The sequence below is a fragment of the Macrobrachium nipponense genome, chromosome 7 (assembly GCF_015104395.2).
Source record: "Macrobrachium nipponense isolate FS-2020 chromosome 7, ASM1510439v2, whole genome shotgun sequence".
Lineage (NCBI taxonomy): Eukaryota > Metazoa > Arthropoda > Malacostraca > Decapoda > Palaemonidae > Macrobrachium > Macrobrachium nipponense.
In genome coordinates, this window is record NC_061109.1 from 27701042 (window position 1) to 27715040 (window position 13999).

The window sequence follows — 13999 nt, forward strand, 5'->3', positions numbered from 1 at the left end:
AGAGCTTAGTGGTGGGGAATTTTTTCCTCCGCAGGAAAATATTGGTAGTATAGGGTTAGCATTGTCATATACTAGATGAATAAACAATTTCACTTTGGTGGTCAGCGATTCTTAAACGACACTGGATGCGGAAGAGTACAGGATTTCCATTAAGCACTGCTTCACCTTATCATTTATTCTCATTTGTTGTTTTGAAATCTCACAAAAGAGAAAAAACGATTCGACAGAAATTTGGATATACAATTAAATGTCAGTAACTGCAGACTAATTTTGTAAGTGAATACTATCGACGCAATCGAGAGAAATTTTTCAATTTATATGCCGTCTGCCATTGGACTCTTTAGACGGCTATATGTAGGGTACTATGACGAAAGGATACTACATAATCCGCGATGTCATAACTTCTGACATTTTCAGCAGTGACTACTTACGAGGTATCATGACTGTACGTATGTTCTAGCTTTAGGTCGGATAGTGTATTGTTGAAAAGCCACTAGTGGTCTGATACCGTTTTGTTATTTGGTGTGGATATGCTTCTCGAAATTTAGTTTTGAATCTGTAGAGATATAATTAAGATGTCTTTCGTGGTCCAGAAAAGAAATAAAGTTGGTATTTGAGAGAGAGAGAGAGAGAGAGAGAGAGAGAGAGAGAGAGAGAGAGAGAGAGAGAACTGTCACCATTCAATTATTTTTTCTTTATATTTTTATCACGAGTCCTTTATTAAAAAAGTATCATCTATGACCATTTGATAAATTTGATTTAAGTTTGATGTGATGAAAATATACCAAATATATGTGGGAAAAACTTTCTCCTACTTGTGGTGATTACTAGTGTTCAGGATTGCTATTCTCAATATTTTTAAAGATTGTGATATTGCTTAGCAATTAGCTGTTGAAAAGTTATTCTAAATTGTCCAAGACTATCTGTGTGAAACTTGTGTATAAAAAAATCAAGAAGTGAATTCATTATTTCCTGGTATTATAATTGGCACTCTCTTAACAAACAGTAACATATCTTCATAATATGAAACAAACTTCCAATTGTGCCAAATTGCCATGTTCAGATTCAGTTTCAGTGTACGGGTTTGAATGAGTATTTAATTCCGAATATTTCATTTAGGTGTCCATGATGACGGACTAAGTCAATTTACGACAGGTGCCACGTTAAATATGGCATGAAAAAAATGCCAGATGATTCTGGACCTTTGAAAGGAGGGTTCCTCCACCCTATGCCATGAAAAAGAGGACCCTACTGAGTGGCAGATGGGTATGAGGCCTCTCCAGAAGTCTTGACCTTCCTCCATCACCCTAGGAACGCCAAGGGTAGAGGGTCGACAGTACGGAAGGTCAGGTGGAAGTCTGTGGAGTTATGAAAAGTGAATATTTGGTTTGGAAATAAGGAAGAGAAATAAAGGAAATATTCATCACCTCCACAAACCTGCAAGGGGAGGTTGAAAGGGCGGGTGAGAAGGAGGAGAAGGAGAAGGAGAGCGTGAGAGCAGAGGAAGAATCTTTTTGTGCCAAAGGGACAACGCCAACGAAGAAGAAGAAGAAGAAGAAGAAGAAGAAGAAGAATCCTAGGACTGCTGTGGCTTCTGGTGACTATGGCAGCAGTCGCTGGAATTTACGGATTAGGTGACGACACCGGGCGGAGGCATGTACCTTCCCACCAGTCGTAAGTCCTGAAAACCCTTCGAGTGTTTCACCATTACGCACAATATAAGTACAGTTAGTTTGAAGAACAGTACTTGAGAACAATTTGCTACAGTACTCTAGAATTATAACTATTTGTCAGCTTTTTCACTAAAGTTCAGGTCCTTTTGTAAGCATTCTGTTATTTAACGTGTTGTGTTGTGCATTAATTGAATCATTGAAGAAAGTAGTTATATATATGTGAACTCGGTGAGTGCAAAGTATGTCTTGGTTAGAAAAAAGTTATAGGGGAAAGGATGAGAAGAATAGTTGTTGTTCTGTATTAGATTGGATTTGATAGAGGAAAAATGAAGAATTAGAGGGTATTAAAGACCTCAGGAAAGCTGATGATGGAATCCTTATATAGATGATGTGGAGGATCTCGACAATTCCTGGTATGGAAGATGATATGCCGAGAGCACTAAAAATAGTATGCTGGACGTGAGGCTTAGGTTAGAACTGTAGCTGGGAGGGCAACTGGTTTGGTGTAAGAAGAGACTTGGACAACTTTGTGCTCTGTTTATGTGGCTTTTGAATGTCTTTCTGAATGGAGTAAAGCAAGAAGTCAGAGGAAGGGATTAGATGACTGGAGTGTGGAATGACTGATGTTTGCAGATGACGCCTTGTTGGTTGGGGAAGTGAAGAGAAACGGCAGAGGCCAGTGAGAATTCCTGAGTATTAGGAAGAAGAAAAAGTTAAGAGTAAATGGTGACCAAGATGATGGAAAATGTGGTTAAGCATGCCCGAATACTTGCATCAGGCGATAGTAGATGGAGAGAAGAGGCCAGTCACAGAATAGGTGCAGCAAGAAAGGTAGCCGTGTGTGCGCAAATGATAGAGATGAGACTTGAGTAGTCTATGGAATCTTAGAAGGAAATGTAAGAAAGGATTAAGGGTCAACTGTACAATAAACGAGGGGATGCTTGCAAGATAGGGGTGAGTATTTACTGATACCATTTTCTGCAGTCTTATGAATCTCGTAGTCTTTTACAAAAATATTTTCAGAAAAATATACTGATGTAAAACGAAAAGATTGGAAACTGATTTCTGTATAAAATCTATGCGGAGTGAGGTGGCAACGGTGTGTGTTTGCGTTTAAGACATTTTACTAGATGGATTGGATTTTGCACGTATTTCAGAGCAATGCTAAATATTTATATCGTTTTCTCTGGCCTTAGATTAAACATCATCTACGATTCTACATAAGAATTCTCTGTAGGAAACTGGCATTTCAGTTAACATCGATACGTTATTTATACCATCACTCGTTCACCATGAACAAAGGAAATTTGTGTGAAGGTCCAAAGACTTTTCAAGTGGTATGATGGCAAACTAAATCACTTTTGAGATTGAGATGATTTTGACATTTGATCAGAATGAGAGAGGAGCCTACTACAGTGAGAATTCAGGCAGAGAGAGGGAAGGAGTGTAGAGGTTGGAGAGATCTCATTTCAAGTGAAATGCAGTAAAGGAAAATGCAGTAAAGGACGTGCCTGAAGGTGATGATGCAACCAAATATGCCGGCCTTTTACATTAATAATGCTCCTACCGCGAATCACCGCTCAGTGCCATGAGGTTGTTATTCCTCTTAAGGGAATGTGCTTGGTACAGTGAGCTCTTGTTATTTACTTCCATTTATTTGCTTTTACGTAATTTGTCACCGACGTGTTTTTCAAAGGAATTATGACCACCAAATATACATACTACCAGACTTTCACTGTTTTATTTGTGCTTGTGACTAGGAACTTCTTAATGAATTCCTGTTTCTGTATAAAAGAAGAAAGGCCTGGGATTGACATGTTTCATACGAGCAATGGTAGTGGACTCCACACAGCCACAGATGTGTAATGGGAAGGAGAGGTTGGAAATTTGGAGATGACACTTGAGACCTAACAAGTTTTTCGTCTGAAATTAATTTCCATCTTTGTTTCCCTTCATTGGACTTAAGTTGGGAAGAAGTAAAAGATTTGCTGGGTCTCTTCGACCCACAAGGTTAATTTTTGTTTCCATTTAATTGGAAATAGTTACTTGGAGAATGACCCAACACGGGATTTTAGTTTTAAAGTTGAATTAGCCTTATTTTGATTTATTCATTGAATTGTGAACTAGAAAATACGAGTTTTGAGAATAGCTTGAGACCAGCCGTTTGTGCACAACGTTCCATGTAGAGGGAGACCTTTGGACAAAGAGAACCCATGTGGTTTTGTGTTTTTCATGTAATACAGATATTTAATCCAGAACTCGCACAGACCTCAACTCCTTATCGTCAGATGTACGAGGGCCTCTTACTAGTTTATTGCCCGGAGGACGTTGGTCATCAGTGTTCCTTTCTATATGATGATTATGTGGTGAGTCTGTAAGCGTTCGGCAGCCCCCACCCCTGATATATAAGGGCGTAACGACGTACAAAAAATAAGCGTTTGCTATTTAAGATAAACAATCTGTACACACACACACACACGTGTGTGTGGCATATATATATATATATATATATATATATATATATATATATATATATATTATATATATATATATGTATGTATGTATCTGTGTGTGCGTGTGTGCGCGCGCGCGTAAGGAAATAAGATGTTCAAAATCAATAAGGCGTAGAAGAAGCGAACCGATGTCAGTCTGGTGTTACCACATAGCAATAGCACAAATACGAGTGTTCAAATGAAATTCTTGCAGTTTCCTTTGTCGTTTTGATTTTTCCTTCTACGTACTATATACATCAACTATAAGCTTATAATTATATTCATAGACCTGTAACTTGTAAATGTATGTTTTAAACATAGGCTAGTTAGGACTGCAAAATGTTCTTTACTGAATTTCTATGTACTTATTATATTTTCCCACCACCACTTCATTGCAGACTTTTCCTCGTACCAATATTGTCTTTACATTACGAGGGAACATCTGTGGTGAATGGTAGACTGGATACTTCAGGGAAACGACGTCGTCCCTCTCACATCAGACACACACCCTACACATTTATGACTGGCAACACCATCTGCTCCGACAAATATCCTAAGTGGATGCCATTGCTTATGAAATTCATGATGTATTCGCAGTAAGCTAATCACTGCAAGCTGTATTCTCCTTACGAATGTCGTTCTCTGGGGCAATCAGTATAAACACGATGGGCCATAAATATTTGAAATAGCCCTTACAAAAGAATCTCGGTGGGACTCCCTGCCGTATTCAAATGAGGGGGGTCCATTGTCGCAGTGAACTCAACCGGGCCCTCTCTCTCTCTATATGTGTTGGTCCTTGCTATTAAAATGAGCATAAGTGGAATAGCGCACGACATCCCTCCAGACTTGAATTTGCTTTAAATTGTTATTGCAATTTGATGGTCCCTTCGATAAGCTTTAGGACTCTGCATTCTCATCATCCTCGGATTATTATGGAGGTTTTCAAGAGCTTCTTGTACCTTGCCCGATTGGAAATGAATATTATGACAGTGATAGACAAAAAGAGGAGCTGAAATTTTATATATATATATATATATATATATATATATATATATCATATATATATATATTTATATATATTAATATATATATATATATATATGTATGAAAAATGTGTATAAATCGCAAACAAGATTAAGAGAAACAGATATCCGCAAGATTGAGAGTATGAAATTTATTTCGGATGAATACGATCATTTTTCCTGTAACAGTGTAAATGTTATTGAGCTGTGTTCTGCGAAAGCATAACCCTAGCTGCGGAAAATGTAATGAGGTACGGTATTATTCTTTATTGCCACATATCTTCTGTTTAAAGAACTGTAGTACATTTTAGAGCGTGATATTTACGTGTGCCATCTCTAGCTTAGTTTCCAATATAGTTATGTGGTCTTATCTTTGTCCCTTCAGTCAAGTAAAGAAGCTACTTTAATGTCTGGTTTTATCACTGGGTAGCATCGGAGATGTTAAAAAACCAGAAAGACCTTCCAATAACTATGTGTGTCTTATTTTATTTTTTATTTATTTATTATTCTTTTGAGTCCCATTTATTCCTGCAGTGCTATTCAGGGCAGTATATTTCATGCATGTGTGTGCGTTAACAGTCAGTTTCCAATTTCATTTACTTGAACATAGGCTAACAGGCTAACATTCAAGGATTTTCACTAATTTGTGTAAGGTGTCTTATTCCCAGCGGCTTGAGAGAGAGAGAGAGAGAGAGAGAGTGCTTGACGGGCATGCAGAGTGATTAGCTGTCGCATAGCCCGGCTGATAAACAATTACTGTCAAAGTGAGTGTGAGGGAGAGAAAGAGAAGTATGGAAAAGAGTGAGAGTAGAAATGTCACCGATGTTCTGAAACTTGCTGTAAGTTGGTTTTGGGAGGCTCTGGTTGCTTTTTACTGGACTAAGTACACGCAAGATACTCGGAAGTTAAGGGAACAATAGTTTTGCATTATTTTTTCTTTCTTGCTGTTTGGATAGGTATCGATCGTTCTTTGTCCATGTGTGTGTGATATATATATATATATATATATATATATATATATATATATATATATATATATATATATATATATATATGTGTGTGTGTGTGTGTGTGTGAGTGTGGGTATGTATGTATCTATGTATGTATGTATATGTGTATATTTATATATATACTATATATACTTATGTGTGTGTGTGTATGTTGTGTGCCTTCTTATTACCAGTGTACGTTTCTGGGTCACGTCACCATAGCATACTGCTACTCCACTACGCTCGCCTGGATCAACAACAACATGGCACTAATGAAGTGACAGAATCTTTCGTATTGTCTTCTTGATTTCCTATTTCTTGACAAATATAAAAGCGGATGGGAAAAGAAACCCCCTACTGCTGGCAGAGGTTCATCGGTTCCAGATTCCAAAGTTTACCTTCCAAGCCAGAAGCAATGGAAAGGTCATTTGTCGCCCACATCTGTACATTCTGCTCAGATTCGTAAAGAAATCATGGTGTATCCTGGATGGCATATGAAAGCAAAGGAAGAATCTGGATTGTCTTAAAAGGAACATTTAATTCTGCCAGTGATGATCATTTAGACATGATGGGTGAACCGTCGATATCTTAGGCTTTTGTGGAATCATTCCAGACCGGTAATGGTATTGATTGTTGATGAAAGGTTATGGCGATGGTGATCTGACCAGTGCGCTCTTAATGATGATAACGTCGAGTTCTCCTATAACAAAATGACTGCATTCTGAGAGTGAATGTAGCTGATAGTATTGGTAACATGTCATGAGTACGGCAGGTCCTTGCGTGCGTCCACATGCGTTTATTGCATGCAACACTAGGAATGCATAATAACCTACAACGGATTTCGTCCGGAACGGTACCGGAACAAACATCCATCGCTGAAGCAGCCATTGAACTCTACAGTGGACGATGGAATTGCTCGTTCTCTACCCAATTCCTTAATGGTGTTATTACTACGCTTTTACTTTTATTTGATAGCCACAGTAACCCGTATATCTTGACAGTAAAGATAATCTAGGTAGATGGAAGTCAGTGCCCCAAAGGAGACAGAAATACAAGTTGTTTAATATCTGAATGGAAAGAAATCTCTCTTTTCATGTAATGACTGTAGTAACCTTTATATGCCGATGTTGCCCATAACGATGATTTAGATGGAGACAATAAATGGGCAGAAGTATAAGTTATTTATGAACCATATAGAATGAAGGCTTTTCCCCCCCTCTCGTATATATTTACCTTCGGATATCCGCCCCTGTTTGTAACCTTTCCAGCCAGCCGTTTTGTCATCAAGATTTCTCACATGGATTTATCACCAGAAAATTGTGCTACTCAAAATCGAAATAATGCACAGAACAAACAATGAAAATTTGGAAACGGCTACAAGTAAACGGGAAGAAACTGCCAAAATGGCAGTTAAAGATTGACCCTTTGACAAGTAAAAATGTTACGTCTTTCTTTAAAAGAGTATATAACTGAAATTTTCATGTAAATTCTGGCTGTCAAACTCATTTTTGATATAGAAAAGGAATCTGATATTTTTACGCTTGCCTTTCTGAAATCTGTTGAGCATTATTTTACCAGTCTATTTTCAGATAATAGCATTTTTATATTCTTGCATAGAAATAAACTATTTTGCTGTTGGTTCCTACCTAAAACATCTGGTCTTTTACCAGTAAAATAATCAACAAATTATGCTGATTCGTACTTTTTCTACTCCTGTCTACACGGAGAAATAACTTGCTTTCATGGTTCGTTTGCCCTTATTCTACAGCTAACTCCTCTCTCAGCAGTTCAAGTACGCATGATTTACTGGTAAAACCAGTGCACATAAGACTTATAATTATGAATACTAATAAGACAAATCTTCACGAAGAAAATTTGCTAAACTGGATCTTGTGTTCGAACGTAGCCTCTTGAAAATATTTAGTGGTTCAGTACTTTCAGAAAGTTAAAAAATATAAATGTAAGAGCCGAAATCCTTCCCAAAATTTGGTTCAACGTTAATTTTCTCAAATCCTTGAAATGACGTTCAGATCGCCAGCGTGGCTCCGTCATGGCAAGATGCACAGGAGAGCTACATTCCCAAGTGATTGCCGTTTTGTCATCATCTCTGCACGACTCTAAGGATCCTGAGTGATTGCCCTCTATTCACTATCAGGCATTCAACCGTGACCAATATATTGGGTGGTCAACTTACTCTGTCCTTCTCCTTTAGCGGAAGAATATTTTAGGTAAACTATTCGTTACTTAAAGAGCTGGGAATATCATTGAAACAGTGAATCCTAAATGCTTTGGCATCGCCAAAGTTAAATATTGACCTCACCCGGAGTGGTTTAAGCCCAAAAGAGCTAATCCCAAAATACCTTTAACTCCGTTAGAGTTGTCAGTTGTGATAATTGATTTGTTAAAAGATATATGTAATTACCAAGTATGTAATATAGATTTAACCGCCGATTTAGAACTAGTTATTTTGTACCACCAGTCGCTTAAAATCGTTCGGAGTACTAGAATGGGATATTCCTTCGTCAGTCTAGTTTTTAATAGATTGGGTCAGTGACATATACGCAGCCAGAGTGACCTTGCTCCCACTTTATTTTGAAATGCGTTTTCTCTGCAGAAAATGACAAGTTTCTCTATGTATAAACTTGTTTTCTGTACTGTATATGCCCTGTGAGCTGAAAAAGGCTCTTCTTTCTCAGGCATCTTGGCAAACCAAGTAACCACCACCTCCCTCATTGTTTACCAAATATGGCATCTATCCTTGCATTACGTGATTCAGCGAAATGGTTTTTTCTTTCCCTGCCAAGCCGCTTTTCTGTAAACTCTACAACCTTCCATTCATGGAGTAGGTCTATTACTACTTTGGGTTAGGCCTTCATCTCATTCTTTGGACATCAACAAGAAAGAGATATCGAGTTGGCAGTTCTAATTTCCTTTTCATATTGCAAGTAGTGCTGTCGACTCAAGTTAATTTGCTGTCACTTGTCACTGTATATGGGAAAGAAAAGACAATTTGTTTACTAGATAGAAGGTAACTGATAGGCGAAAAAAAGTAACCTTATGGTATATTTCTCTTCCTTCATTAGATGATGATTTTGATAGCAAGGAATGTCATCAAATATTGACATTATGATAGTAAAAGTAGATTCATTCATCGATTTTGATAATTGGTGTCTCATTCTTAATTTTGTCAGATTTATAAATGAGAGCGCCTTCGATTATGCTTTTTATTTGTATTATTTTTGTTTTTGTGAAGTGTCGATAGCTTTGGTAGTTCGGTGTCGGACATTAAAAGTTTGTCATTCATTATCATAGTGTTTTGCTGTTAACAATGTTACAAGCTATATGATTTTCCGCTTAATACAGTTATTGTTTATAGGTGAATCATAATGGCAGAGAGAGACAGGAAACCGGAAATGAATGATAGCGTACAGAAATGAACCCCTTTTTCGGAAACTTTGAAAAATAAATATCTTCTTTTTACCACAGAAAAAAGATTGATGCTTTAATGGACGGCGAGTGACAGACAAGTCAGTCTCCCTGTCTCTAATGGCCTAGCATGTAAACCTTCGTACTTGAAGCATTTTATTAAATGGGTGTTATATATTTACCGTAGTTTTTCTCTTGTTTTTTTTTTATTCTATTTTAATTATTATGCGCTTCACTGATGGGTATTTCAGTATTTTGATTATTTGTTGATCGATTAATTTTTGGGTTCAATTGGTTTTTTTACTACTGTCTACAAAGAATTACGTATTCTAACATAAGTTAAATATTTATCGAACCTTTGTTATATATTCGTGGCATTATAATGTCATTTGAGTATCATTCTCTCTCTCTCTCTCTCTCTCTCTCTCTCTCTCTCTCTCTCTCTCTCTCATAGAAAATGTAAAAATATATTCTGCTTATATGAAATTTTTACCAATATCTCGAATGTTAGGTCCATTTTGAGCGCACCCTCCTTACTTATAATCAACTTCGAAATTATGAAGGCTTAGAAACTGGTTAACGAAGCCTCCTTCGTGATTAAGTCCTTTTAATCTGCATTTTGTTATTGTTGATACGCCTCGTTATTTCTTTACTACGACCATTCTTAATAACTTGAAAGCTTCAGCCGGAGCCTTTTCATGTATCTCAATAAGTGTTTTCTATTATCCCCACTACTGTGATCTTGAGGAGCTTTTGCAGCTGTAGTAATTCACCTTTGGCCATTGATTAGCGGAAGGGGTTATTTTAATAGAGCTCTGAGCATTGGTCGTAACGTCATCCAAATTGTTATGGCTATGATTATGGCTTGCGTGTTGCTTTTGAGATGAAGTCTCAAGCTGTCGATCATGCAAATTTTGTCTTTTCTGATTATTCTCTCTCTCTCTCTCTCTCTCTCTCTCTCTCTCTCTCTCTCTCTCTCTCTCTCTCTCTCTCTCTCTCTCTCTCCCCGTTTCAAAACAAGTGAAGCGTTATCCCACCGCCATGGCACGGTGCCAGTACCTTTGTACAACTGCAAAGGGGGATAAAATGACCGAGAGACTGTAATAAGAGGAATAACATTTATTTAGGAGACTCAGGATTGAAGTACAGGATTTTTAAGGGACCGGAGGCCAAAACGAAGGGAAAAGAGAGAGACAGAGAAAGAGAAAAGTCCTTAGGATTGGGTGTCTTTATGACTGGCACTAAAATGGAGCTTTACGGGGAGGGGGGAGAGAGGAGAGAGGGGAGGGGCCCAAAAGGCTGTGCACAACGAGTAGGCGGGAAGTCGAAAGTGGGTCATGCGAGAGATCTCGGCATTGCGACTTCGTTATTGGATGTACATTCTCATCATCGTCATTTGATATTAGGACTCCTTTTACGATTGGCCCACGAAGAAAAAAGTATCGGATGGAGCACCTCCATGCATGCATATATAATATATGTATATTACATACATATTACACGTACACACACATATATATACATATTACATAAATGTAACGGATGTTCTTGCATTAATTGTATTACCCTACTTAAAATAAAAGCTCTTTGAATGAACAACTTAAGAGTATATTTGCACTATAAAGCTGACAGACAAATTGATTTTAATAGAGTATTGTTGGTTGAGACACGTAGCAAAAAGGGGAAATGCAGACTAATTGTACAATAAAAAATGTAAACAAAACTTATGTAAGGCCATCGTTTTAAGAACATAAAAGATCAAGAGTTTAAAAGATTCTAGTGGATAATTTAGAATAGTATATTTAACCGTTTAACGCTCCAGTCTAACTTCGGAAATTCGTGGAATCACGACGTATAGAGGCATGCAAACGGAGATAAGCAAAGCTTTCTAAGCATCTTTTCTTTTTTGGTGGAAAGTCGGTAAAATTATATGATGAAGGTAATTGAACGTATTTCACGTTCATGCCGCTACAGATAAAATTTATATAATATATATATATATATATATATATATATATATATATATATATATATATATATATATATATATATATATATATATATATATATATATAATTTATGTGTGAGCGACAAAGTAAATAGTGTGGATACTAAAACATTTTGTAGACCTCTTTAGTTGTAAGGAAATGGAGAGGCTAATAACTAACACTGAATCTGGTCTCTATCGTGACCAAGGACAATTTGGGTTCCCCATCATTAATGAAGCCTTTCCTTGAAGCTAATCGCTTCCATGAGGATGGAGCTTTTACCTTCCCCCAACAAATTCGAGTAGCGTCATCTCTCTCTGTTTTCGGTCGCTTTATTTGCTTGTTCTCTGTCTTCAGCGTTGTTAAATTTTCTGTTGTTTTCAACGGATAAAGTGTGTTTTGTTTGGTTTTATCGTCTTTTGTAGACTAAAGGTACAAAAAATGTTAAAGTTACATTTTTATGTCAAAAAATATTCATTGATTTGGAATTGGTGATATACCTATCGTTAGTTGTAGTTTTTCTCGTCTCTGTTGATTAAAATTCCGTAAACTTAGGCTTACATAAATAATGAGGCACTTTAATTATTTGATGTTTTGAAAATATTTCGCTTTGTTGTCTCCCGTCTTTTATGTTTTCTAAGCATTTTCATTCTAAAATTTGGATGATGCACATTGAATATAAGTATCTTTTTAATGTTTTAGAATTAATTGTTCATTTTTTGTTTTATTTCTTATCGATAAGAAATGTGGTATTTTTAAGATAATGAAGTTTTATTTTACGTGTGTGTGTGTGGTGTGTTCGTACACACTCAACAAGAGACTTGATTCTTGCACAAGTAAGGAAATCTTAGGAATCGTTGCTCCACTTTACAAAACTTGTTAAAATAGTAAGCAAGAGCCCGTGCAGCAATAAGGCTAATTAACTATAAAAAGGTATACAAAACTTAAGATGAAGTAATACATCTTTTCCGAATTTCGTAAAAGATCCAGACCGCCATTATGAACGAGAGTTGTACCCTGTGACGTGTCGCGTCAAAAGCTTTGTTATCCTCCTTAGCAACAAGAGTGAGTTCTCGGGCACCGATGAGACTCGCGTGGATGTAGGCTGGGTTGTACAACAAGGGTCTCATTACGACAGAGAATTCCTGTATTCAGCGCCGTTAGAAATGCTTTGGCTAGAGTATAGATTCTACATAGTGATCACTAGCTTGGAAGCAATCGTTCATGATCCTGTTTGAGGGATATGTAAGTGATAACTTAAAGGTTATTGATTTGAATAATTACGTAAGTTCTCTTAAGGACCTTGCCTTGCTGTACATTGGGTATCAGGAAAGAAGTGCCAACTCCCTTTTTTTATGGTTAAACAGCTTTCTTCTCGGGTGGGTACTCAACTCGTAAATCTAATATTTGTTTAACTAATTGCTAAATCTTATGATTTTTTTTATAAATACATATTGAAGAAAGAAAATCCAAACATGCTGCCGATGTTTTTAAAGTAATACCATTTTTATACTTTTGTATTGACCAATTGAGATTGATTTGCAAATTGAAGATTAAATTATTATGAATTGAAATATGAATTCAGAACCATAATCTTCTAATGAAATAACGTTAGGCGAAGGAGCTGCTGTGGGAATTATATAGAGGTCTTTGTGCTGTGTGTGTAGACGTGTGGTCATATTTTATCCTTTAGTAAGTAATATTTTTTTACTGGCATAAGTACATGTAAGTAATAAAAGATGTTCAATTTTAATAAAGTGAGTGATGATAATTCCAAGGCATTACTTGAATCATTCGGAGATGACTTGAATTCCTTTAACAGACCTCTCTTCAGTGATGCATTTTTAAAAATTTAGACAATATCACAACAGGGATAATTTGAAACGGAATGCTATTAAAAAGAAAACTATATTTTTGTTGGAATTAACCAAACATTACCTTGTTATTGTTTTTTATTCATATAATGGATATAAGTAACTTTGCTTTGATTGTTTGCTTTTAACTCTTGTCACAATTATTTTTTATACGGTTACTTAGTGCAGGCTCCAAAATCTTCTATTTAAATGTATGATGTTAAACGAAATCTCTCTCTCTCTCTCTCTCTCTCTCTCTCTCTTCTCTCTCTCGTTCTCTCTGTCCTCTCCTCTCCTCCTCGTCCTCTCTCTCTCTCTCTCTCTCTCTCTCTAACATTTGAAACTAACTTCTTTCGGATCAGAAGTATGGCCTTTAGAAAGGAAGATTTTTTTTGGCAACCTCTTCTCTTATCTCAGTCAGGTTTGCTTATCCACCCTGCTACGGCACTTCGGGGAATTTTGCCGTTGCTCGTGATAATCTCTAAGGTATTTGGAAGTCTGAAGTAAGTAAGGCTCTTTTTTTCCTCGAACTTCTTGCCTATGACTTGACTCCTCC

At 36.8% G+C, this 13999-nt stretch overlaps 1 protein-coding gene across 5 annotated transcripts in view; it reads left to right on the plus strand.

Moving 5' to 3' along the window:
- The window catches only part of LOC135217790 (potassium voltage-gated channel protein Shaker-like), a 693892-nt gene that overhangs the window by 157917 nt on the left and 521976 nt on the right, over window positions 1–13999 (plus strand). Inside the window, exon 2 of one of the 5 annotated variants that reach the window (XM_064253825.1) lies at window positions 1120–1674. The exons of the other annotated variants lie outside the window; for them this stretch is intronic. Coding sequence (XP_064109895.1) covers window positions 1604–1674 — 71 coding nt within the window. The 5' untranslated portion in view covers window positions 1120–1603. The remainder of the gene's footprint in view (window positions 1–1119; window positions 1675–13999) is intronic. 5 annotated transcript variants of the gene reach the window in all.